At 41.6% G+C, this 23,348-nt stretch overlaps 1 protein-coding gene across 3 annotated transcripts in view; it reads right to left on the bottom strand.

Moving 5' to 3' along the window:
* The window catches only part of shc1 (SHC (Src homology 2 domain containing) transforming protein 1), a 29,850-nt gene extending 6,502 nt beyond the window's left edge, over positions 1-23,348 (bottom strand). The window contains exons 1-7 of one of the 3 annotated variants that reach the window (XM_059338655.1): positions 23,168-23,348; positions 6,803-6,967; positions 6,502-6,572; positions 5,963-6,026; positions 4,851-4,970; positions 2,205-2,258; positions 1,799-1,850 (exon numbers count right to left, since the gene is read on the bottom strand). In XM_059338655.1, the coding sequence (XP_059194638.1) occupies positions 1,799-1,850; positions 2,205-2,258; positions 4,851-4,970; positions 5,963-6,026; positions 6,502-6,572; positions 6,803-6,964 (523 nt within the window). In that variant the 5' untranslated portion in view covers positions 6,965-6,967; positions 23,168-23,348. Of the gene's footprint in view, positions 1-1,798; positions 1,851-2,204; positions 2,259-4,850; positions 4,971-5,962; positions 6,027-6,501; positions 6,573-6,802; positions 12,035-23,167 lie in introns of those variants that run through there. The other 2 variants (XM_059338653.1, XM_059338654.1) reach the window with 2 other exon arrangements.

Raw genomic sequence — 23,348 nt, 5'->3', positions numbered from 1 at the left:
ATGCAAACACAATAGCAAACTATGATATACAGTCATGTAAAAAATGATTAGACCACCCTTGTTTTCTTCAATTTCTTGTTCATTTTAATGCCTGGTACAACTAAAGGTACATTTGTTTGGGCAAATATAATGATAACAACAAAAAAAGCTCATAAGAGTTTAATTTAAAAGCATGGTTTTCATCAAAATCATTATCAAGAAAACCATGGGAAATGGGTAGATATCAGCTCTTAAATTAAACTCTTATAAACTATTTTTGTTGTTATCACTATAGTTGTCCAAACAAATGTACCTTTAGTTGTACCAGGCATTAAAATTAACAATACATTGAAGAAAACAAGGGTGGTCTAATAATTTTTTACATGACTGTATATCAAAGTTTGCTATTGTGCATTTTCAGCAACACTAATACAGAGAGCCTTCCATTCATTTTACCCACTCGGTTCCCCTTAAATTGTAAAATTGCATATTGCACTGATTCACGTACAATATTTCTATAATTTAATTTATATGTGCAATATTATATGGTCCATGATATCCAACTGCTGACTGTCTACATTGTACAAAATATTCATACATTTGTTTTTTGTTTTGTTTTAATAGTTAATACTTTTTATACTTCTACTTGTTTATAGTGTAAATTGTTAATACTTTATATTTTCACTTGTTTATTTGCTAATACCTCATATATTTCTAGTTTATACTGCTGTTTACTATTTACTGTTTTTTTACTATCCACTTTGCTGCTGTAATTCTTGAGTCTACGTTGTGGGACCAATAGAGGAAATCTCAATCTTAGTCTTTATTTATGGTGTTGCCAGAGAGTACTTTGATTGTGTAACAGCTCAACTAGGAATTATGATTTTATAAATATTATTAATTCAAGTATCACCATCAGCTCTAATCACCTGAGCGCTGCATGCTGCGTTATCCAAGAGGACATGAAAACGTCTCAGCAAGCTAATGGAGCTAAAAGTAATGAATAAATAATTGAAATAAGTAGCTAAAAGTTATAATTTTAATGATGACAGTTCAGGGGATAAACAGATGAAATATTCAGCTCCAAGGAGAAGATAGTGCTAAATCAAGCTAAATATTGGCGGTTTAACTGTATAGATAAGTTAACAATATCCACTTTTATATAATGAATGTTGTATGTGTGAGACATATAATGGGGATTGAATAAGGAGGACATTAATCTGACAGACTAAAAGGGTTGTGAAGCACTGGCATGGAGAACATGACTAATATTTAACGTTGTGATGAGTCCCTATCCTATTTTTGAGACAGAGAATAGTGTATTTTTCCTCTATTCACCGTCATTACATGGAAACTCAAGCCACATGTTCACATATTAAGCACATAATGATGAATAAAGCAGAATCTGCCAAACAATTAAAAGCAGGCCTGGTACTTGTTATGCCTGTTTAGTGCTGAACGTAATGTTTCTTCCTTTTCTCTGCACACTGGATCTGTAATGTCTCAGCTCCAGTGGGCGGCGAGTCAAATTCAAAGGAGAGTTAAAAATGAATAGAGCCATATCATTTATTTAATAGGATTCATTTATATTTTAATAAAATGGCTTGTTCGCATTCTTTTACAGTGTTTGCTGAAAGTGCAGTTTTCAAAATACCCGTCCAATAAGACTGAATATAAAGAGAGAATTTGCAACTCATGTAATGCAGGATCAGGGCCAGAGCTCTATTCAAACCAAGTTCTACATCACTTTAATATAACAGTGTCTGTTTTGAGAGACGCTTCCTGAGTGAAGGTGTTATTTTTGCAGTTTTCTGCTCACCTCTCTGGTTGACTGGGTCTTTGGCCACATATGCTACGTACTCAGCCGTATCCTGAGGGAGACAGGGGAAGAAGGTTAGGGGAGGAGGGGGAATGGGAACAGCTGATAGGAGGGAAAAGTGAAGGACAGAAAGGTTGAAAATAAGAAGAGATAAAGCCAAAAAGCTGCACTCTTTGAGTCATAGCAGACGTTAAAAACATACATTGAGCTGAAAGAGATATGACAGGAAGTAACAAGATCAAGCTTGGAGGAGGAGAGACTGCAAACCAGCGAGGCAGTAATGGAGTGAGTGGCATTCATTAGAATAGACAATGACAGAAGACAGGAAGGAAGGATATGCAGGCTGAAGAAAGATGGAAAAAGGCCAGAGTGAGATCTGAGCTGAGAGTGAGAGAGAGTGACTCACTGGGTCTCCTCCAGAGGCGAAGGAGATGGACTGCATGTGATGATTGGCGATTATCTGTGGAGAAAAAGAAAGAGAGAGAGAGAGAGAGAGAGAGAGAAAGAGGGACGAGAGAGAGACAGAAGGAGAGCACGTGGGTGACATGGAGTATGTGGGAAGTGAGATGAAAGCATGTGGATGGAGAGACAAATGTGGAATCGTTAACTGAGAAAAGTGCTTTTTCCCCTCCATTGAGCTGCAGCAGAGATAAAAACTAAGTGGGACAATGGATGGAACACCTTTTTAACAGTCTGCAACAACCGCCCACGCTGGATCAATAACGGCATCAACACTTGCTAATGCTTCGTGCACAATGTGTGGTCTACATCGCGGGCTTAATTTGTGAATGAATGTATGTGCGCGCCGTGTGTTTTTTTTTTTCTTGTGTTAATGTGTGTGCACTGCACCGCTGTGTATACCATCTTCCCCCTCAAACATTGTTCAGCAGCTATTATTATCATAGACGGATGATCACATCCTGCCCCGTGGCGATGCAGGAGCGAAGATGATGGTTAAGAGTGATTTGTGCTGCATCCAGAATAAATGAGGCAAACAAAGTGGAGAAGCTCTGGATTTATCTGAGCATCCCCAGAAGGTCACAAAACACAAAATTAAATCACAAAAATAATACACTGAGTTAGGTTGTGGGTTATTAACACATTACCTGATGTCAACTTTATTTTAAATATATTATATAATAACTAAAAAAATCCCATTAGACTAAAAGCCCATTTGTCTGATTGCCCATTATCCCAAAAACAATAACCTACTGCTCTGAGTCTGAAAATACTCACAGGAGTTGTTGGAGTCCAGTGACTGCCGCCTTAATACTTTCCTGACTCTGTTAACATTTTGCTCAATTTAAGAGATCTTACTTACCTGATACACAGATGGTCCTCCTAAATCATAAATCCTTGATAAGACTATTAAAGAAAGACTTCTGATTTCGCCCGATATTTCACTTTAACAGCTCTTTTGTGAACTAATGGAAATAAACTAAAATAAGATGTGTAATGTTACTGTTAGACATCCCGAAACACTGCCAGTCAGCTTGTCCATGCAATTTTTATAACGTGATTTAATTCATTTAGAGTTCTGCTGTGTAAACATGATATATTTATAAGAAGAACAGAGTGAAAGTCTGTTAAGTTAATTTATATTATACAAGACTGACAACGAGGCAGATAAAGTCTCCCTGCTGTCAGAGGAAAACCTCAGTGAACATACTGTTAAATTTATCTGAGCTGGGCTTACTGGCCAACACGATTTAACATATTTCGGTATTAAATTTAGCTCTGTGTAAAGTTTACACATGACGCTCTGATGCTCATATGTCTTAATGACGCAGTTTGAGCATTTTTATACCTGCTGGTTTTGTTAAATGAGTGAAACATTAAGCAGGAGAACTCTTTATATATATATATATATATATATATATATATACTTTTTATATAGAAAAAGTATATTTTGTCAATGAGGCAAATAAAAATAATCCTATCTGATACTTAATGACGACCTGTCATTATTCATGGTTGGCTGTTTTGATTAGGCTATCCGTCATCTTTTCCACTTTATATTTTAGTGTATTGTGGCTACTTCTTAAATAAATAATAATTTGTTATGATGTGACAATGCTGTGGTTTTGAAATAGTTAGGCACCAAAACCAATTGGTTGGGGTTAGGGAAAGCTCATGATTTGAGTTATAATGATCATTTGTACACCCAAATACACAAATACAGTCATGGAAAAAATGATAAGATCACCTTTGTTTTCTTCAATTTTTAGTTCATTTTAATGCCTGCTACAACTAAAGGTACATTTGTTTGGACAAATATAACGATGACAACAAAATAGCTCATAAGAGTTTAATTTAATTTAAAAGCTGATATCTAGACATCTTCCATGGTTTTCTTGATAAAAACCAATTTCATTATCAACAAAACCAAAACCATGGAAAATGAACAAGAAATTGAAGAAATGAAGGGTGTTCTAATCTAGAACTAATCTAATAGTTTTCCATGACTGAATACTAAGGGCAAAACATTTCAGGGAGAGCAACAGGCTTTTGTTTTGGAGATAATGGGCCGATGGACTATAGGGCCGTCAGGATAATGGGATATGCTAACAATGGCACATCACCCATAAAACTAAAACTAACTTTGGGCAGGTGAATCAGGTTAGTAGACATAATGAATAATTACTATCCAGTTTACATACTGGAACACGCTTTGAAAGAAAAAATAAGATCAAATGTTTAAGATAACATAAGATTAGGATGCTAGAAATAAAAATATTGACAATTTTATGAAAATTTCCATTTGAAGCTGATCTTCAAAAAGCAAGTCTGTATAATCCTTAAATCCACATGAAATCCCTCAAGCAGAGGGATCCTCAGGTTTACTCTGCTTCAGTAAACTGCACAGGCTAAGTGCACTCTGGATACCAAACATACCTCTGGCTACAACAGAGCTTTAACAATCAGATGCATCTCTGACTCACAGTCAAATCTCTGGCGGTCAGGGACAAATCCACCGAGCAGCGACAGAGTTTTGAGGGGGAGAAAATACACACGTAAGAAGCTTGGAGATTGAGCTGCTTTTTAGTCCAACCTGTTTGCAGTCTGCGGCCAGCAGGTTGAGGCTGCTGGTCGAGATGGTGAGGCTGATTGTCATGCCGGCAAACTGCAGGTTACTTTTCCCCAGGATGGACGTCATACAGCGAGAGGAAGGCTGCGGAGGACAGGGATGCGGCCCATGAGTAACAAACAAACAAGGTGCACAGACAGAAAAACAACAGGGCGTTTTTATTTATTTATTTTTCAATTCAACAAGGCATTATAGTCCATTGAGTCCTCCCTCCCTGCCTGTGCATGAGGCTGTGGGGGCGTCTGTGTGGAAATGCCTGTGTGTGTGGGAGTGGAAGAACAGCTGCAATTGTGAAAGTGATCCTGTCTCCAAGGCCAACTGTGACCAATGGGGAGCAGACAGGACCGTTTGCATACTGAAGGCTGGGCCAAGAGCATCACACAGACCACGCCAGCACTACTGTGCCAGCCCGTTTATCCCAATCCTCCTCCTGTTCTCATGGCTTTCATCCATATCTGCTACAGAATATTTGGCGCACGCTGTGAGAAAACCAGCATCAGGGCTGGGTGCACATGCTCAGCCGCATTAACCTCAGTCCAGCCAAATGAGAAGGACTCAACTAGTTTAATCTATTTCAGTTTACATCCTTTAACTATATTTTGTCTGGTGCGCCAGACATTCCTCGGTCAAACCCTGTTAGAGGCAACAGGCTGCTGGATTTAGCCACCTGTTTTATGGACTGTTTGGGTGGATGTTTTTAGTTTTACAGGAATACTGTGCACACGCAGACTGTCTGCTCATCTGCAGTGCCTCTTTGGCCTGACACTGGCTCCACACAAGCTACTACTCCACCTCTCCAGCCTCCCTTGTGACAAGGGGGCGGGAAAAGGGAGACCAGAGAGTGATTGGTAATTACCTGCAAGTAGCCGGCTAACCGCAGAAGTGTACAATCATCCTAAATCAAGATCTGTGTGTGTGTAAGGTAGAGTGTGTGACCGAATAGCCAACTGACCACAGAGTGGACAATCAAGCTAAATCTAGCTCTTATGCAGAAAACCCTTCCCACTGCCGCCCACTTAAGCCGTATAAATAAATAATGCCCTGTATGGGTGTGTGCTGGTGTACATGCTGTGTACCTTTCTCCTGCGCTGGGCTCCTTTGGCTCCGGGCACGGCCTCGCAAACCACAGAGATTGCCTCCCTGAAACAGTACCAACATGCATGTGTTAGTGCACTAACATGTCATCAACCCTCGCACCTTTCCGGAATCACAATTATGTGGATTAAATGAGTTCTGGTAGCGGGTGATTGAATTTATCGCCCCCTAAAGTGCGCTCGTATTTGCCACGGAGACAAACATCACTACGGAAACCAGAAGGAAACCACCAGGATTCCAGAGCTTTCTAATTTCGGGGCTGGGAGAGCTGCACACACACATGCACACACACGCACATACGAGCAGACACAGTCAGACACTAACAGAGAGAAACAAGCAAGCAAGCAAAAAAAGGAAGCGGGACAGAAAGAGCAAGCAGACAAAGAAAGAAATGAGAGGTGATTGGTGTGTCTAAGTCTAACCACACGCTCACCATCTCGCCCCCGCACATACGCAAACAAGACATTTAATGAGTGAAATGCCGAGCTGTCAGCAACAGATGAGCAGTGTGTAATCTCACCTGGTGACCTGAGTTCTGGTGTTGAAGTCCAGCGCTCGCATTGACTGTAGCACCTCCACGCAACCCATGTACTGCCCAGGAAACAGGAAGGCAACACATTAGCATCAGACATTTCCTGCAGCACGGTCCCATTGGACAGATGGCAACAACAGAGGAAGAAAGCAATGGTTGTTCTTTCCTCATTTCTGTGTCTGTTTCTAAAAATGTGAGAGAAGGTTGGATATATGCAAAGAAACAGTCTGGAAAGAGAGATGTGTGGTGATATATTTTTGGGCTTGGTGAGAGTGTGCCAGTCACTTACCCGTACGCTGTAGGAAACACCGGCGGTGCTGACCACACTGTCGGAGTGCAGCCAGCCGCGGGTGGGCTTGTTGACAAAGGAGCCATGGCGCGTCCACTCATCTCCTCCCAGCTGCCCTCCTTCCACCCGTGCCCTCCTGGACGCCCCTCCCAGCCGGTTCATGTCCTGCAGAGGAGGTCGAGGAGGGGGAGAAGGAGCAGTTAAAGGGGGAACAGGGTGAGGAAATGGAGGGGAGGAGCTGGAGTTGCTCCGGTCATCCCCAGAGGACTCAACAGGCGCGTGAGGCTGCTGCGGCCTGCTCGAGGCCTTGAGTCCTGGGAGAAGAGTGGCAGAGACACCCAGGCGAAGGGATCCCATTCTGGGGAAGAAGGAGCAGAGGGTGGTGGGGCTGTTCTCAGCCTGGCGGGGAGAAGAGGGGGGCAAGATGGGAGTGAGAGACGAGGAGGAGAGGGAAGAAGGTAGACCAGGGGAGGGAGTGAGCGGGGTGGCAGGACTGGAAGGAGGGAACGGTGATGGATTGGAGTTTGTTTCATCAGTCGAGCTCAGCGATTCACTCCGAAAGTGGGTGTACTTGGTTTTTGGGACAAGCTCCATAATGAATCTGCAGTGTCAGTTTTTATATCCACACAAGTCCACACAGGCTCTAGTGATTCAATCAAAGTCTCTTTGTCTCAGTATTCAAAGTTTTTCTCTAAAAGGACACACAGCCATCTGTCTGTCTCCCTCAGCGTAAGAGCTGCATCCATCTGTCTGCTTGTCTGTCCTCCACTCATTACCGGGCGGCCGAAACCAAACAGTTTTAAAAACGGCTTTACCCACAATGAAAGCGGAATGAGAAAAGGCGCAGAGGAAAAGTGGGGTGTCCCAGTTAATGGTAGAATGCAGATGAAAAAAGTTTGTTTTTAGTGCACCAGTGCAGATCATGTTGTCATCAGTTTACTTTTAAATCTGCATCAATGTTCATTGTGTTCCCAGGGACGGATGACGACACAGTCTTGGCTCTCCGCAAAGTGTTCATCTTGGTGTTTTTGCCATAATGTAAAACAATATCTGTGAGTATCTTGTCCCAGCTTAATAGCCTCTGAGTGAGGGCCAGTTATCCAGCTGTCGGCAGCACCATGGAGAATCAACACAAGTGATTGTCTATCAACGCCCCCTTGCACGTGTGTCTTACTGCACTGAGGGGTGAGCTCTCATACGTGATGTGTTTACATGCGTGTGAGGCAGAATAAACCTTCCCTGCCCACAATGCTTCTCAGATTATCTGTGCATGTGTGTGTGTTGGCGTGCACACATGCGTGCATGTGTGCAGCAGCTCCTCGTTGGCAGCTCTATCCTGCTTGACACAGGCCCATAAAAATCCTATTAGCAGCCAACGAGGGGATCGCAAAGGGGGCTGCGCGCACAAGCTCGGCAGCAACGCACACACAATGCACAGCTCCAATTGGTCGATAGTACAGTGAGCACCTGCAGAGCTCAATGAAGCCCAGAACTGCTAAAAAAAGAGAGAGGAGGCTTACTGATGTATGGCTAGTATCCAACGCAGCACACTGTCTTTAACACCTACTTTTCAAGTGCATCGGATTCTCAAATCTCTCATCGGATTCCTCTTTTACTCCCTCTCTCTCTTCCTCCAAGTGGTTTCTCATCTCCTCTCTGAATGGCCCTCGCTCTCTCCCTCCCTGCGTCTCCTTCTTCCTCTTCTTCTCTCCGCTTCCAGATTACTTCTGGCACAGCCTCGTTCCCTTTCTCTGCACTCTTTCCTCCCTTCTCTCTGTCTCCTCTCTTCTCCTGGAAGTCCTCTCTCTTCCTCCACACGATGTACTCTGCCAATCTCTGTCTCTCCAACGCCTCCGCCCTCTCCCGCGCCACCACTTCCTCTCTCCTCTTCCAGATGATCTCTCGCTCCCCCTCGCCCCCTCCCTCGTATGCTCGCCCGTTCTCCAGGCTGTCCTGTTTAACAGTCCCCTTGTCTAATATATAAATGGTGAACCCTGTCTTCCTGCCTCTCTAACTTTGAGTTTAGTGATGGCTAAAGGCTAGGCATGGTCACCTTCTTAGACAACAGTAGAAAAGAAGAAAAGAAAAAAGTTAAGACTGGGCTGGCGGAGTTAGGCCCGTTCCTGACAGAAGTTCCTGATATGGCTAAAACAAGTGAGGCTGCTTTCGTTCAAGTGTGTTTCCTAGAACTGGCAACCTCGGTTAGGATGTGTTTTTTTTTTTTTCTGGAGCACCATTAGATTAGGGGTAGGTTGAGTCTGAGATGTTGTCTGTGTCTGGTATAGTGACACACACTGCAGTAGCACGGTGGTGATGTAACACCAGAGAATGTAGGTCATTGGCTGATGATGACTACCGGTGGGCTTGTTGTGATGGTAATAAGACCTGATTTGTCCGGTTTTGAACTCCCAACCCAGGGTTCCCTGAATGGTGCTCGAGGCTCATCAGAGTTGAACGTGAACTCACTCAGCTGGAAATGCTCTATTAAAACTACACTGTTGTTATGCTGATCTCTCTGTGCACCTCTCGTCTCACCCCGTGACTCTATTACTGCCTGGTTTAACAACAAAGCCCAGATTATAGTCGGTTACCTGAGAGAGGAGCGTTGACACAGCCCCATATGATATGAACAAGTCAGTGTTATATTCTAGAAACGCTCCCTTCCTTATCTAAGGCAGGGCTTATCAAGCAGCAGGTTAGCTCTCAGTTCAATTACAAACTACTGTACAGACAGTGCATAACAGCTCATATTCTGCATAGTCCAACCTAGAAGGCAAACAACAGTCTGTTCCCAGTAACAGTCTCTCACAAGGTCCCACAAACAGAACAGTCTGCAGCAGTTTTACCTCAGTAGGAAGTAAGGCTACACCTACAGTCCTGCAGCAAGCTGGCCGGCCTACACCTCAGTGCTGCTTACTCACTAGTCATATTTACAATCTTTTGACCTTTACTCCCTCAAAGGAGAGAAAGGTTTACACACACTATGACTAGAACACTTACACGACTTTGTAAATTTGGCACCAGTGTTTCACTGACGCCAAATGAGAATTTTTCCACACACTAACATTTCAGAAAGACTGAAGTACAGCGAACCAGCTTGTAGTGGGTGCTGGACGCATGGCAAAGGAACAGTCGCCTACACCAGTCTAGCACCACAGAGGGATTGTCTAGCAACTCCAGCGAGTCATCCGTCTGGTCTTAGCCAAAAAGCACCATGGAGGATCAAGTCACACTCACGCACTGCTAGTGCCAGACAGGCTGGGATGATCTTCAGAAAGCTGTAAAGAAGTATGGCTGGAAAAGTCACAAAAGACACCCGGTATTTGGACAATCAAAGAACATGCAGAATAATCAAAACAGTCTGTCACACCCCTAATAAAAACTGAAATTAGCACTTAAAAAAGGCAAAAGATCCAACAAAAATGGACACTAGAGAGGAAAATCCAGGTGTGTTCTCATACACAGGGAAACGCTCTATGAGCGGAGTTAACCCTCGCCCTGCCCGAGGGTGTTTTAGTGCACAGAACACAGTGTAGGTCAGGTGACTGCAGAGGAAATGACCCTCTACATGAGGAGAAATCCTGAGTCACCTACACACAGACAGTAAAAGGAGCAGGCTGTCACAAACATAGCACACCTAATGATCAGTGATTAGTGGCCTCTGGGCCGAGCAGCTGCACAGACTGATGTGTACAAGTGAAACCAGTGCGATAATCTCATTTATCCAGTCATCCTTAATGATGGCACATCAGGTTGACTGATGGAGGTGGTAGTTGCCGTTGATAAAAGGTGAGCTCAGGACAAGTGGGCTGCGCCGACTCGCAGACTAGCACACAGAATGGGGAGGGGGAGACAGGTGACCTGAAACAACCCTGATTCTCGGAGACTCCCGAGCTCCGCATAGACAAAGACTGTCTAGTAAAGAAGAAAAGAAAACCCTGTCTAAGGAAGAAAAGTCTAAAAACAGCAAACAAGCATGGACTTATCAAGTCCACTGCTTCTTATCCACTAAATATATACAACTACCTTAATGGAACAGCACCATTTTTTTTTTAAAGACAAAAAAAAATAACTTTACATCTTGTTCTGTCTGCAGCTGCTGCCCGTTGCTATGGCAACAGACATTAAAAGAGATGCCTGCGGAGGATATATACTGAGAAGTCCCGACAACCGCAGAAATCTTCAGACAAAGAGATAACTGCTTTGTCAAATCACAAGACAGCAATTAGTTGCTGCATCAAAGGCTCCACAAGGGAGATTTTTTTTTTTAGCCAACAGGAGGAAAAACTAAGGACTCCTAGAAAGATCAATAGGTTTCAGGAAATGATCAAAGTTTGACCGGCGTCGCGCCAGCCATAAAACCCAATCAATGTTGACATCCCATGTCGGCTGCATGCACTGACTCCAACTAGGGCATGTAAAACTGTACGTCTGATATTATTTAAAAAGAACAACAATCACTTTCTTAACAACGGTACAAACAACAACTAACTATTTACTTCTAAAAGACAACACTGATGTTTAAAAAACTTGCATAAAAACCTGAAGATTCTTTGCAGCAGCTAACAAAGATAACATCCTGCAGAGTAGAAAATCAGAAGTGACAAAGAGTCTATATTTACAAAAAAACAAGAAAAGTAACTCAAATTCTTCTGTATAAAGTGAGTCTTATCAATTTCCCTAAGACTTCTTTTTTTGTTTTAATGGATGGCAAAGCATAAATAGTTCCTTTTTTTGGTTTAAAAAGCATACAGTTGATAATCCATGGTGATTCATTTAAAGCTGGGCTCCAGATTCACATGAGCACCACATTAATGTTTAAACAGCCTCAGACTGTCCGGTCATCCGTCCTCTCCTTCCTCTTTCTGGCTCTCCGTCCGTCCACTCCCTGAAAAACGTGCTTCTCCTCTGATCTGCTCTTCCGCTCGATTAATTCACAAAGTCACTGCCGGCAGCTCCTCTCCATCTATCCTATCCTCCGTTTGGCTGCCTCCTCTTCTCTTTACTTCTCCTGTCTCTCTCTCTCTCTCTCTCTTTCAGCAGATGGTGAAATGGCAGTGCTGCCAGGATGGACAATGGCACTCCTTCATTGTGCTCCTCTTCTCCCCTCACGTCTGTCTCTCATTCCCACTTTCCTTTTCACCTCTGTCTGTTAGAGGGACGGGCACGCTGTCTGTCCTCCCCTCCTCCCAGTCTGGGTGGGTGAAGCTGCCTCCCATTTTCTCTCTTACAGTCTCTCTCTTTATCACACACACACACACACACACACACACACACACACACACACATGCACACTCTCGGCTGCTGCCTCTGCCCTCCCCACCTCCTTTTCTCCCATCCTACCTCCTTCCTGTTTCCTCCCCTTCCCCCCACCTCTCTGCAGCCTCACTCATTTAGCAGTGTACATGTGTATGCACGGTAAGATGCGCTCCGGCACATTAATGCACACACTCCGAGGGGAGATGGAGATGTGGAAGAGGGGAGGAAGCGATGGGGGGGGGGTGTATGTTTGTGTGTGCATGTGTATGTGGGGGGAGGGTGGTCCATGTTGGCTATTCAAGTCTCCTCCCTTATTCATGTTTGGTAACCTGAGAAACAGAGTGATAGAGGGAGAGAAAGAGAGAGCGGAGGATGGAGACAGACAGAGGCAGAGGGTTCACCCTCCCTTTGTGGGCTGTGCACAGTGTGACATGAGGTCACTCTGTATAACCTTGATGAAAGTGAACAAATTAAAAAAGAAAGGAAAAAAGATGTTCATTCACATGATAAACATTCCCTCTAATACTAATTGACTAGAGCTCTCTATGGGAAAAGGACAGGTCATTACCAGGCGGACACAATAACAACCGAGGGATTCTGTAAAACTAGACAGAAAGTAGAGATCCCACAGATGAGTCCCAACATTTAAACATATCTGATAATAAAATAAAAGAGAAGAAACCACCCAAAGGGTGAAACGGGGACACAGCAAAGTGGGAAGCAAGGAGTCCTTAAATGACGCCCCAATATATAGTTCCTGCAGTACTACGTTTGACCACTACACAGAAAACTGCAGAGAACTAGTGTGTCATTTAAGGTAAAATCCACCACCTTACACCTCACAGAGATTAGTATGAAGACAGCCCGCCTCCACCCACAGCCTGCACCATGCCTGTAACCAGGGAAACACATGACACACTGTGGCTTGGGGTTGACAAAAAGATTGTATTATTTTCTGTACAAACTTTCTATATTTTGTAAAGTAAATCATTTAACCTAAATTAATATTTAAAAAATATTCAATTGACAGTTGTTTTTTAGGTACATCAGAATAAAACTAATGTAGTCTAATACAACAATCCTGCAAACTGCAGCATCCAAAATGAACACAAAGTTGAAACAATAACGGTTTCACCGAGAGCCCGACTGACATCGACATCTATCGGTATCTGCATGATTTCGGATATGCATCGATATGAAAACCTTTTTTTTTTTTTTTACAGAACATCAGAATCATTTATTTAAATGGTCAGCTATTGACTAATACACTGAAGCTTATATATCTGTTTATTTTATTTTTAGTTACTTATTTAAAACGCCTATAAGGAACTTTTAAAATTGTGCTGAGTTTGGCGACGCGCATGTTTCAATGGGTACAAGACCTCTCATCTCTGATCTGGGGTGGGCTGGTCGCCTCGCTGGAGACTGACCTAAAGGAGGTTCTTGTGAACCTGCATGATTTTGAGTCCAACCCAATGAAATCAGGTCATGCATTAAGACTAACTACAAAGAAACAGCCAAGACTCTTGCTGATAGTCTTGTTTGCTTATGCATATCATCTTTAATACATTGAGTGTTTAATAACAAGGTAAATGTTGCTTGTAGTTGCATTAAATAGTCAGCAAATAACCGATACTGAACATTAAATATGTTTTACTGTTTCATTTAATTTCTCTTTATTCTGTATTTAAATGGTCAGTTATGGACTGATATAGTGTATCTGATAAGAAGCAGTGCTGCAGAAAACAGAAGAAACCACACAAAAGGTGAAACAGGGACACAGCAGAGAGGAAACAAAGGAGTCCTCAAATGACACCCCAACATATAGCTCCTGCAGTACTACGTCTGACCACTACACCGTCTGAAAACTGCAGAGAACTAGTGTCATTTAAGGTAAAACCCACCACCTTAGACCAGACAGAGATGGTATGATAGTAAAGACAGCCTGCACCATGCCTGTAACCAGTAAAACACATGACCCACTGTGGCTTAGGGTTGATGAAAAGACTGTTATTTCTATAAATAACTAATTCTATATTTTGTAAGTAAATCATTTCTTATAATTTATCCTGAATTTATTATAAAAAATAAATATTCAGTTGACAGTTTATTAGGTACATCCAACTAAAACTAATGCAGTCTAATGCAGCAGTCCTGCAAACTGCAGCCTCCAAAAGGAACACAGGTGAATGAAAACCTCTTTAAAACAGTTCTAACTAAAGCCCGACCCACATCAGTATCTATAGGTATCTGCATGTGTTTTCTGATATGTGCTGATATGAAAACCTTTTTTACAGCACACTAATTTATGTAAATGGTCAGCTATTGACTAATACTGATTATACACTGATGCGTATTTAGCCATTTATTTTATTTGCATTTATTCTGTATTTAAATGGTCAGTAATTGGCTGATAGTTTACCAGATAAGACACCAGTGCTGCATAAAACAGAAAAAAACAGACAAAAGTTGAACTAGGGACACAGCAGAGAGGAGAGCAAGGAGTCCTCAAATGACACCCCAACATATAGCTCCTGCAGTACTACGTTTGACCACTACACCGTCTGAAAACTGCAGAGAACTGGAGTCATTTAAGGTAAAACCCACCACCTTAGACCAGACACACAAAGATATGATAGTGAAGACAGCCCCCCTACACCCACAGCCTGCAACCAGACATGACACACCTAAATGATCAGCAAGTTTTTTTCTTACAATGTAATGCATTGTATGTATATTGTAAAATAATGTTAAATAATCTTTAATAATGCTATTTGTTTAGGAAAGCAGCTTTCTGAGTGTCTTTGCTATGGAAGCCCATTTCCGCCAGTTCTATGAATAAAAATGAAAAATTGGCTTTTTTGTTTGTTTGTTTTTTATTGCCAATAGTAAGTCAAAATTATGTGATAAAAAGTCAAAACTATGAGATCTTTGCTAGCGGATTCGCATGGGATTGTTCTAAGCAAATGCTCCCTTGAAAGGTTTTAAACAAGAAGCAGCTTTGGTGACGAAATAATAAAACTGATGTCCTGAGGTGGCAACTGGAAATATCTCGTCAGTGTTGCTGCAGTTATTGGATGGTGAAGTTGTTGATGTCAGATTAAGAAACTGGCTTTTTTTATGTCATAGTTATGACTTTTTGTCTCATAATTTCAACATAATATGGGGAGAAAAAAAAGCCAAGTTTTCCTTTTTATTTTTATAACTGGCAGAAATGGGCTTCCATACTTTTCATAGTCATATTGGTGTAAAAATAATGCATAATCAATCCACATTAAAAGGGTCTACTTGTATTCCAGCTCAAATATTTACTATAATTAGAGCCATATCGGCAATCTGTGAATTTTGCCCCTCTAAATCTGGCATCACTCTCAATCCCACAGCAGCCAGGCTCTAGTTAAGAAAAACAAAAAAAACTGAACTTTACAACCTTAAAAAGGTCAGATTTATTGGAGGACTCTTGCATTAGACATCATTAGTTGCAGCTAGGTGTACCTTATAAACTGGCAACTGAGTGCAGTTACTAATAACTCACTCAAACCACGATACATTTGCATCCACAGGGCTGCACAGTCACTCATGCATGATTACACACCGTGACTTTAGTTTCCAGTTTCACATAAATACTGCCGGAATCCTCGCTATATGTAAATATTAATTTCCGACTTCTGCAGGGGGAAAAACTTTCAAATGATATAAGATGCCGAAAATGTAGTAAAAACTTCCAAAGCATCTGTCTCAAATCTCAATCTGTCGACTTGCAACAACATAATGCATCATGCTGTATTGTTTACTACATGCTGCGCTTTGCTCAGAATCTGTTGAATAACAGTCTGCTGTTGCTGAGAAACCCATCTAAATGGGTCACACAAAGCTCCACTTTCTCATTCTTCAAGTCACAATTTAATAAAGCTGAATTATAATAGACTGAAAATAGAAATGTAGGGAACATCTTGAGCAGACTTTTTCATACTGAAAATGAAACAGACTGAGTTTTGAGAATTATTAAACCCTTTCCAAGAACTGCAGTCATCATCACAATATCTCAAAAACTAATTTAGAGCATTTTGCTAAAATCATGCCGTCCTAAATTTACACTTCAATTAAAAAAAACAAAGAATATTTACTCCCCATAAAGAAAGTTGGAACAATGATTATGTCCAGAAGGGTTTACTTGCTTGTATCTATCCTTTACATCTCTCATCAATCTCTAAATACTATTTTAACAACTGATTTAAATATCAGATATAAGAGATTTGACCTTTCTATTTGATATTATATGTTGGTGAAAAGAAGCAACCCCTTTGCCACTGTGTCATGTTGAGTGTTTTAAGTTAGCTGGTTGTATCACTTGAATGTCTTACCATATAATCCATTGGTCAAAACAGGCTGCCTGTGAGTCTGTAACCCTAAAAACACCAAACTGCACATCAGCATACTGTACACACACAGAGACATACACACAAAACTCAAGGAGCCAATCACAGCGTGCTCCAATGCCGCCCTTGCAGCTACTTGACTCCCAGCATGCTTTGCTCCCAGGATCAGCTGTGGAGAGGGTCATGGGACCTCCTTGATATAAACGGCCCAGTTGGTTAAGCACACAGAGGCACAACGTTGACGGAGATAGAGTCAGGCTGAGTGGGAGAAAGTAACAGAAAGCCAGAGAAGAAAAAAAAAAGAAACAGTGAGAGGCAATAATGCAGCGTGCATGTTGAAACACACTCTGTGGAATGAAAGGAATTAACTGAAAGGACCGCATGTGTAGGATGCTTGTGTCTCAGCTTGCCCGATGCGAGCCAGCCAGTGTGTGTTCTGTTCTTTTGCTTGCAGCAGATGGAATAACTGTGGAAGCTGCAGCGAGTCAGTATGTATTAGATGAAACAGTCAGAGATGGACCGAGACAGAGCTCTGGATCTAATGCACACGCTGCAGGGCCATATCTGCTGTCTGCTCTTAAACTATGTGTGTATGTGCACGTGTGTTTGTGTGTGTAATCTGATTTGACCCCCTTACATACACTAGGCCAGAAACTGAGTGCCGATGAGTAAACGGGTCTAGTCGCTGACCTTTTCCCTACTGGACTTCTGCCAGCCTGAGACGCTGTCTAACATCAGTTCACATTACGGAGACAAGAAAGACAATGATGAAGACGATGAGCACAGAGGGAACAGCGGGAGGGGGGTTGTAACTGACAAGGGAGAGCCTCTCTGATTGGAAAAGACGTGCACACACACACGTACACACGGACAGCAAAATGGCAATCAAATTTTCAAAAATTAAGGGTGAGGGTGAACATTAGATTAGACAGGCATTCAGCAGGCGGCCTTCCTGCTGGTTTCATAGCTCACCACGCACACAGCAAACATGTGAGATGGCTATTTTGGGTCGTGCACACCCCCCCTCTAACCACACTCCCACATCTCTATCTCCTTCCATCATTCCCTTCCTGCTGCCACTCTCTGCTTCCCTCCACTTACAACTTCCCCTTGCTTCAACAGTTCAAATGTCATAAACAGTGTTATTTCTTCACTTCACTTCCCAGTTGAACCTAAATGCAACCGTAGCAAGTATTTAACTGACACATGATAAAAGTTGGAAGGGAATATTTAGTTTCATGTAGTTTGAATGTATCTTACTTGTATTGTTGTTCTATTAGGCACTGGTGTTAACATTACTTCAATACACTTATATTGTTATTTTTTTATTCCAGTGTATGTCTGAATATTATCTCTGTGTGTTCTTGTAGTTTCTGAGCAATCTGTGGCACAAGAATTTCCTTCGGCAGCAATAAAATCTTATCCCAAAGAAAAAGGCTTGAAGTTCACAATCCTAAACTGTCTAAAAAATGTATGATAGTCAGGGATTCCCAGGCCTAAATTGACCCTAAGCATCAGAGATGTAAATGTATTTTAAGATGTTTTTCTAAACAACTGCTCCAGTGGCTACAGCGGCTTGGTGGCAAAAAAAGTTGGGATGATGTGTAAAACATGGACAATTAAGAATGATTGTCTATATTTAAGAAAAAAACAGCTTCCAACACAAAAGACTGAACATTAGATATCATGTTTTTTTTACTGTCATCCAAGTGAATTGGTAGCAAAGGATTTGCAAGGCATTACGTTTTTCGTCACAACTTTTTTGGAATCAGGATTGTAGATATAATAGTTGTTAAAGATACCCAACAACCTTAGCTAGTGAGCCAAACTGTCAGGATAGGGTTATCGGCCAATATTGGCCAAAGCTGCTGGATCGGATATGGTAAGAAAAAGAAAGTATAATCCGATCCATATGCCCAAACTATTACATAAATGCTTCACTAAACTTTTGGTGACCTGCCATAGAGAGAAGTCAGCAGCATGAGGAACAGTTTGTGATACAGTATATTGAGGTACTATTGTGGGCAATGTATTTCTTCTTTAGGGAAGTTTTGTTTCCCACTTTGAGCATGATATTTTCAGGTGGCCTTGTTTAGCAAAGCGGATTATGAAAAAAACACCACAGTTTTAACACCATAGTTGTTTAAAGGTATCCGACCTGAAAAAGGAGGTATCGTGCCATTCCTAGTAACTGATACTCTGTGATTCTGTTATCACTGAAACTATAGCAATCTACCTGCACCGGGTCCCTGTCCAACAACACTTGGCCGCTGGGGTCCCCTCAAAAGATACTTGCTACAAGGTCGAACAACATTTCTGGGGGAAAACCTGTCGGTGTAGACACCAAAACATCTTACAGCACATTTACATTCATTCATCATTCGGTAGAAGCCAAAGTGAGGTGTAATCCACAGTGGATCAAGTAAAAGCCTTGCTCAACAAACTTTTCCACCTGATACCCAGTCCTACTCAAAAGGACTGGGTATCAACCTATTCTACTGCCACATTAACTGCGGCTGTGGCTCAGTTAGTAGAGCGGTCGTTGTGAAGGAAATTTGGGTTTTCCTGCATGGTGGGACATGAAGTAGGCGGCGACCTACTTGGTATTCAAGACACAAGGCATTGTGGGAACTGACTCTGTGAACTTAACAATTCTAACACCATGACTGAGGGGAACGTGTTGACCAGTGGGCTCTGTCCTGATGTGATGTTTAGGGCAGGAAGATAGGGCCACATTGAGGCTTACTAAAGAATCAATGCTGGGAACTACAACAGACATAAGTCGAGCGGTGTACGGGACTTTGTTGTACTGTAAAAGAGTCATTCAGGATTTTGCGGTGTATGGAATACGGATGTACTAATAAATCTTGCTGAACAGAGTATTGAGTGCTTTGTTCTTGGCCAGCTCACCCACTAACTTAGTGCAGTTGTCAAAATTGCCACGACATCGTCCATTGACTGGATGATCGGTGGTTCGATCCCTGACCATGGCAGCCTACATGAAGTTTCCTTGAGCAAGATACTGAACCCCAGATTGCTCCAGATGCTGCGTTCATCGGTGTGTGAATGAATTCCCAATGGTGGCAGGTGGCACCGTTTAGGGTAGCCTCTGCCACCAGTATGAATGTGAGAATGGGTGAATGAGCGCAGTCTGTAAAGCGATATATAAGTGCATGTCCATTTAACTATTAACAAGGTTTTTTCATTCCCAGGTTATGGTGAACATTAAGGCAGCGTGAAGATAACTGAATGGGTGCTGTTTCATTGAAGTATGCACCATTAAAGTTAGAAATGTTGGAAAAAGGTAGAAATATACTGTAAGTCCCTGGTCTGCAAACATACACATCACAATAGCATAATTTTAAACTTTGATATTATATTAGTTAAAAAACTATACCTGCAAGTTCATTGCTGGAGGGAATGCCCCAACTATTGATACTTTAAACTTTTGAACTTGAATTCAAACATAGACTCTCCATTGCACATACTGCTTACACTATTTAGATTGTGTGATCTAATTTAGGCACATCTGAAGTGCTGCTATCACTGCTTTTAATTTAGCTAAACAGGTTTCCAAGTGTCATTTATTTCAGCTGCTCAGTTAAATAGTTTGTTTATTTGCAGCTCCTTTTTTGTTTTCTTCCTAATTTGACCTACTTTGCATTGTTATGTCACTGCATATTTGCAGAGCTGATAAATAGTTCAGTGTCTTAAGTGTGATCATAATCTTATCAGTGATTTATTATTCCCTGAAATGAGTTTATGGAACCATTCAGAGCGTAAAAAAACCCCAATGATAACATCTCTATTAGGGCAAAAACCAGTAAACCTCACCCACAAGTGAACTTTCTTTCTCACACCCAACACATTACCTCAGGCTACACACGGGTGGAGGAGCCCTAATCTGCAAAAAAGAGGTGACTTCTAAAAATGCAATCTTCTGCATAAAAATAGATCGAACAAGATAAAGACATCAAGACGTTTCTCAGCTTAAAATACATGACACGACAGATTCATGCTGATAACTGTGTGTGTGTGTGTGTGTGAGTCAAAGCCAATAATATAATATATACATACAATCAGAGCAAGCCAATCGATCTTAAGTTCTGCTTTTTTTGTATAACACCAAGCTCACTTCTCTCTTCAAACATTGCACAGGACATGATTTTATTCAATTTGCAGTTCAGTCAGCGTGCTGAGCACTGGGCATGTTGCACTCCAGCGAGCGGTGCAGGAGGAAACGCAGCTGAGGCTCAGGCCCATTGTGTCGAGGTAGAGACGGACAACCACATGCTACGACCTCAAAAACAAACTCCTACGGTTTGTTTCCAGGACACACTCGCGCACACACACTGACAAACATACCCCCACACCAGCAGACAGACAGATATAGTACACAGATCAGACAAAGACAAACACATACACATTATGTCCTGTCAACAGCCTTGATGTGTTTAAAGCAGCTTAGTGCCTCACCACTGTGTTTCTATCAAGTATCACAAGACTAATTCAAGGCTAATATCAGCGCTAACATTCACTGCTCACAGAACGGTGTGTCTGTGGGTGAGTGTTCGCATGGCCATGTGCACACACACCTGTCAGTGTGAAGCTGCAACAATCAGAAGTGTCACGCTGCGCCGTCAATCAGGACGAAAGCTTTCACCGGTGACTGATACGGTTTGAGCGGAATTTGACAGATCCAATTTTAATCAAGTGGCTTTTGGATTGTGCCAATGTCGGGATAGAGATGCTGTGCTCTGACTGACAGATTGTGTCTCGGACTGTCCTTCCCGTTTGTGTTGTTTTTGTCCTTGTGTGTATGTGTGTGTGTGTGTGTGTCTCATTTGTCTGGCTACTGACATGTGTCTGAATCTACCATTTTTCGGATCAGCTGTTGATTGGACCCCCCCTCCCTCCATTTCATCAGTGGAGATAACTTCTTCCATATAATATCATGTCAGGGGTTCTGCTGGTCTGAGCGGTGTGGCTGACCCTGATAAGAGAACTTAGCCCACTGCCTTCAGTCGCCTCAATCATCCGCCATATACCCTTCAGTCTGTTTCCATAATAGTCTGTCTGTCCTTCACTCGTTCACGGTGAACTTTAACTCTGTCACAGTGACCCTGTTTCAACACATCTGAGGTGTGTTTTGCTGCTCCGTCTCCATGGATACGCCCGTCACAGAAGAAATAGAGAAGCAAAGCTGAAAGTTCTCTGTGTGCTTGTGTACAGATTTGTGTATATGTGTGTGTGTGTACTGATAGGCCCTTATCTAACTGACAATTTACACCAGCCTGAAGAGTTTCAGCTCCAATCAGACACAACCAGGACCTTCTGGTATAGACTTTAGTTTGTTTTAAGGCTGCAGCTAATCATTTGTTTTTATTATCAATCAATCTGCCAATTATTTTCTCAGCTGCTTAGCCTATATTCAAAATGACTTGTTTTGACTCATCAAAGATGATGATGAAAATATATTCTAAAGCTGCTTATCAGCATACGATATGTATCAAGGCACGGAAGTTTTGGTTAAATGTGCGGGTTTCACGGGACACGATATGAGATTGATTCATTGGACAAGGACACGATATTTGCAGATATCACAAAGTCACATATACCCATTTAACACAACCTGTTACATTTATATCAACTCACAGGAAAAAAATACTAAAATATGTTTTTTTTTAGCTATTTAAATGAAAAACAACCCATACTTTGTTAATGCAAAGAATAAAAACAAATCTTCTGTTCAGTATAAAGTGCCACATTGCATTTAAGTGGAAATGTTTTTTTATGGGTTATCTTAACTTGTGATGATCTTTTATTTATGAACACAGACGTTAGGTTCTATCGTTGTGCTTCTCAAAGCACAACAGAGATTGTCAAAATAAAATCGTATATTAAAGGCGGCAATATGTATCGATTAATCAATATATTGATCTATATCAATTTATCGATACACCTCTATTCAATATATTGCATTATACTGCAATACTGTAAGCAAGGTAATATATTCATTTTATATAATATATTATATAAAATTAAGAACAAACCAAAATATCCATCAAATTTGAGTAACAACAGTTTTACTTTTGGTGAAATCATAACTGGAGAAGATGAAACCAGTAAATGTTTGGCATTTTCTGCATGAAACAGTTAAGTGATCATCAAAATAGTTGCCTATGTAGGGTTATGTTCTGTCTACTGACTCATCAATTCATCATTTCAGCAGTGACTCAATGTGAAAAATACTGCTGGGTATAAAAGATATCCAAAAAGCATGTTAGTGAGCTATTCTCTATTCATTTGCTAAAAGAGGCATGAGCTTGAGGCCAATCAGTTGACTTCTCATCATTGCCTAACAACAGCAATACTTTTAACAGGGTCTGTGCTGAGTTTCTACAATGTTTCTTAACTTGTAGCTACTCGATCTCAAATAAAAAAAGCCTAAAAACTCGTCTGACAGCGCGAAGACGAACACAAGTTTATGCTAATGTGTGCAGCCCAGTCTGATCATGAGCAACATTTTTACAGTAACCCGACAGGCTGTGCTGTCTTAATAAGTATAACCAGAACAAAGCTTGTTTGCGGACACACCACTAATAACTTCACTATTTCCTCACACTTTTGATATGTACAGCAACTGCGGTAATCTGACGCACAGAACGCAACAGAGTACAAACCATGCCCCCCAAAAAAGTGTGGTCAACTTTAACGAGCAACTTACCAGCTCTCTTCCTCCCTTTCCCTCGAGTTGCCCCTCCTGCCCACCAAGCTGTTGCTGCACAAACTTCAGCTTAATTTCATCAAAGAGGACAAAAGGTCGATGGATTTGTCCGCCAGGCGCCAGACAGTTTTGTTAAACTTCATAAGAGATTGGTCTAAACTTCTTCTTTCCTCTCCCTTTC

The sequence above is a fragment of the Centropristis striata genome, chromosome 8 (assembly GCF_030273125.1).
Source record: "Centropristis striata isolate RG_2023a ecotype Rhode Island chromosome 8, C.striata_1.0, whole genome shotgun sequence".
Lineage (NCBI taxonomy): Eukaryota > Metazoa > Chordata > Actinopteri > Perciformes > Serranidae > Centropristis > Centropristis striata.
This window is presented reverse-complemented; position numbering and strand designations above follow the sequence as displayed.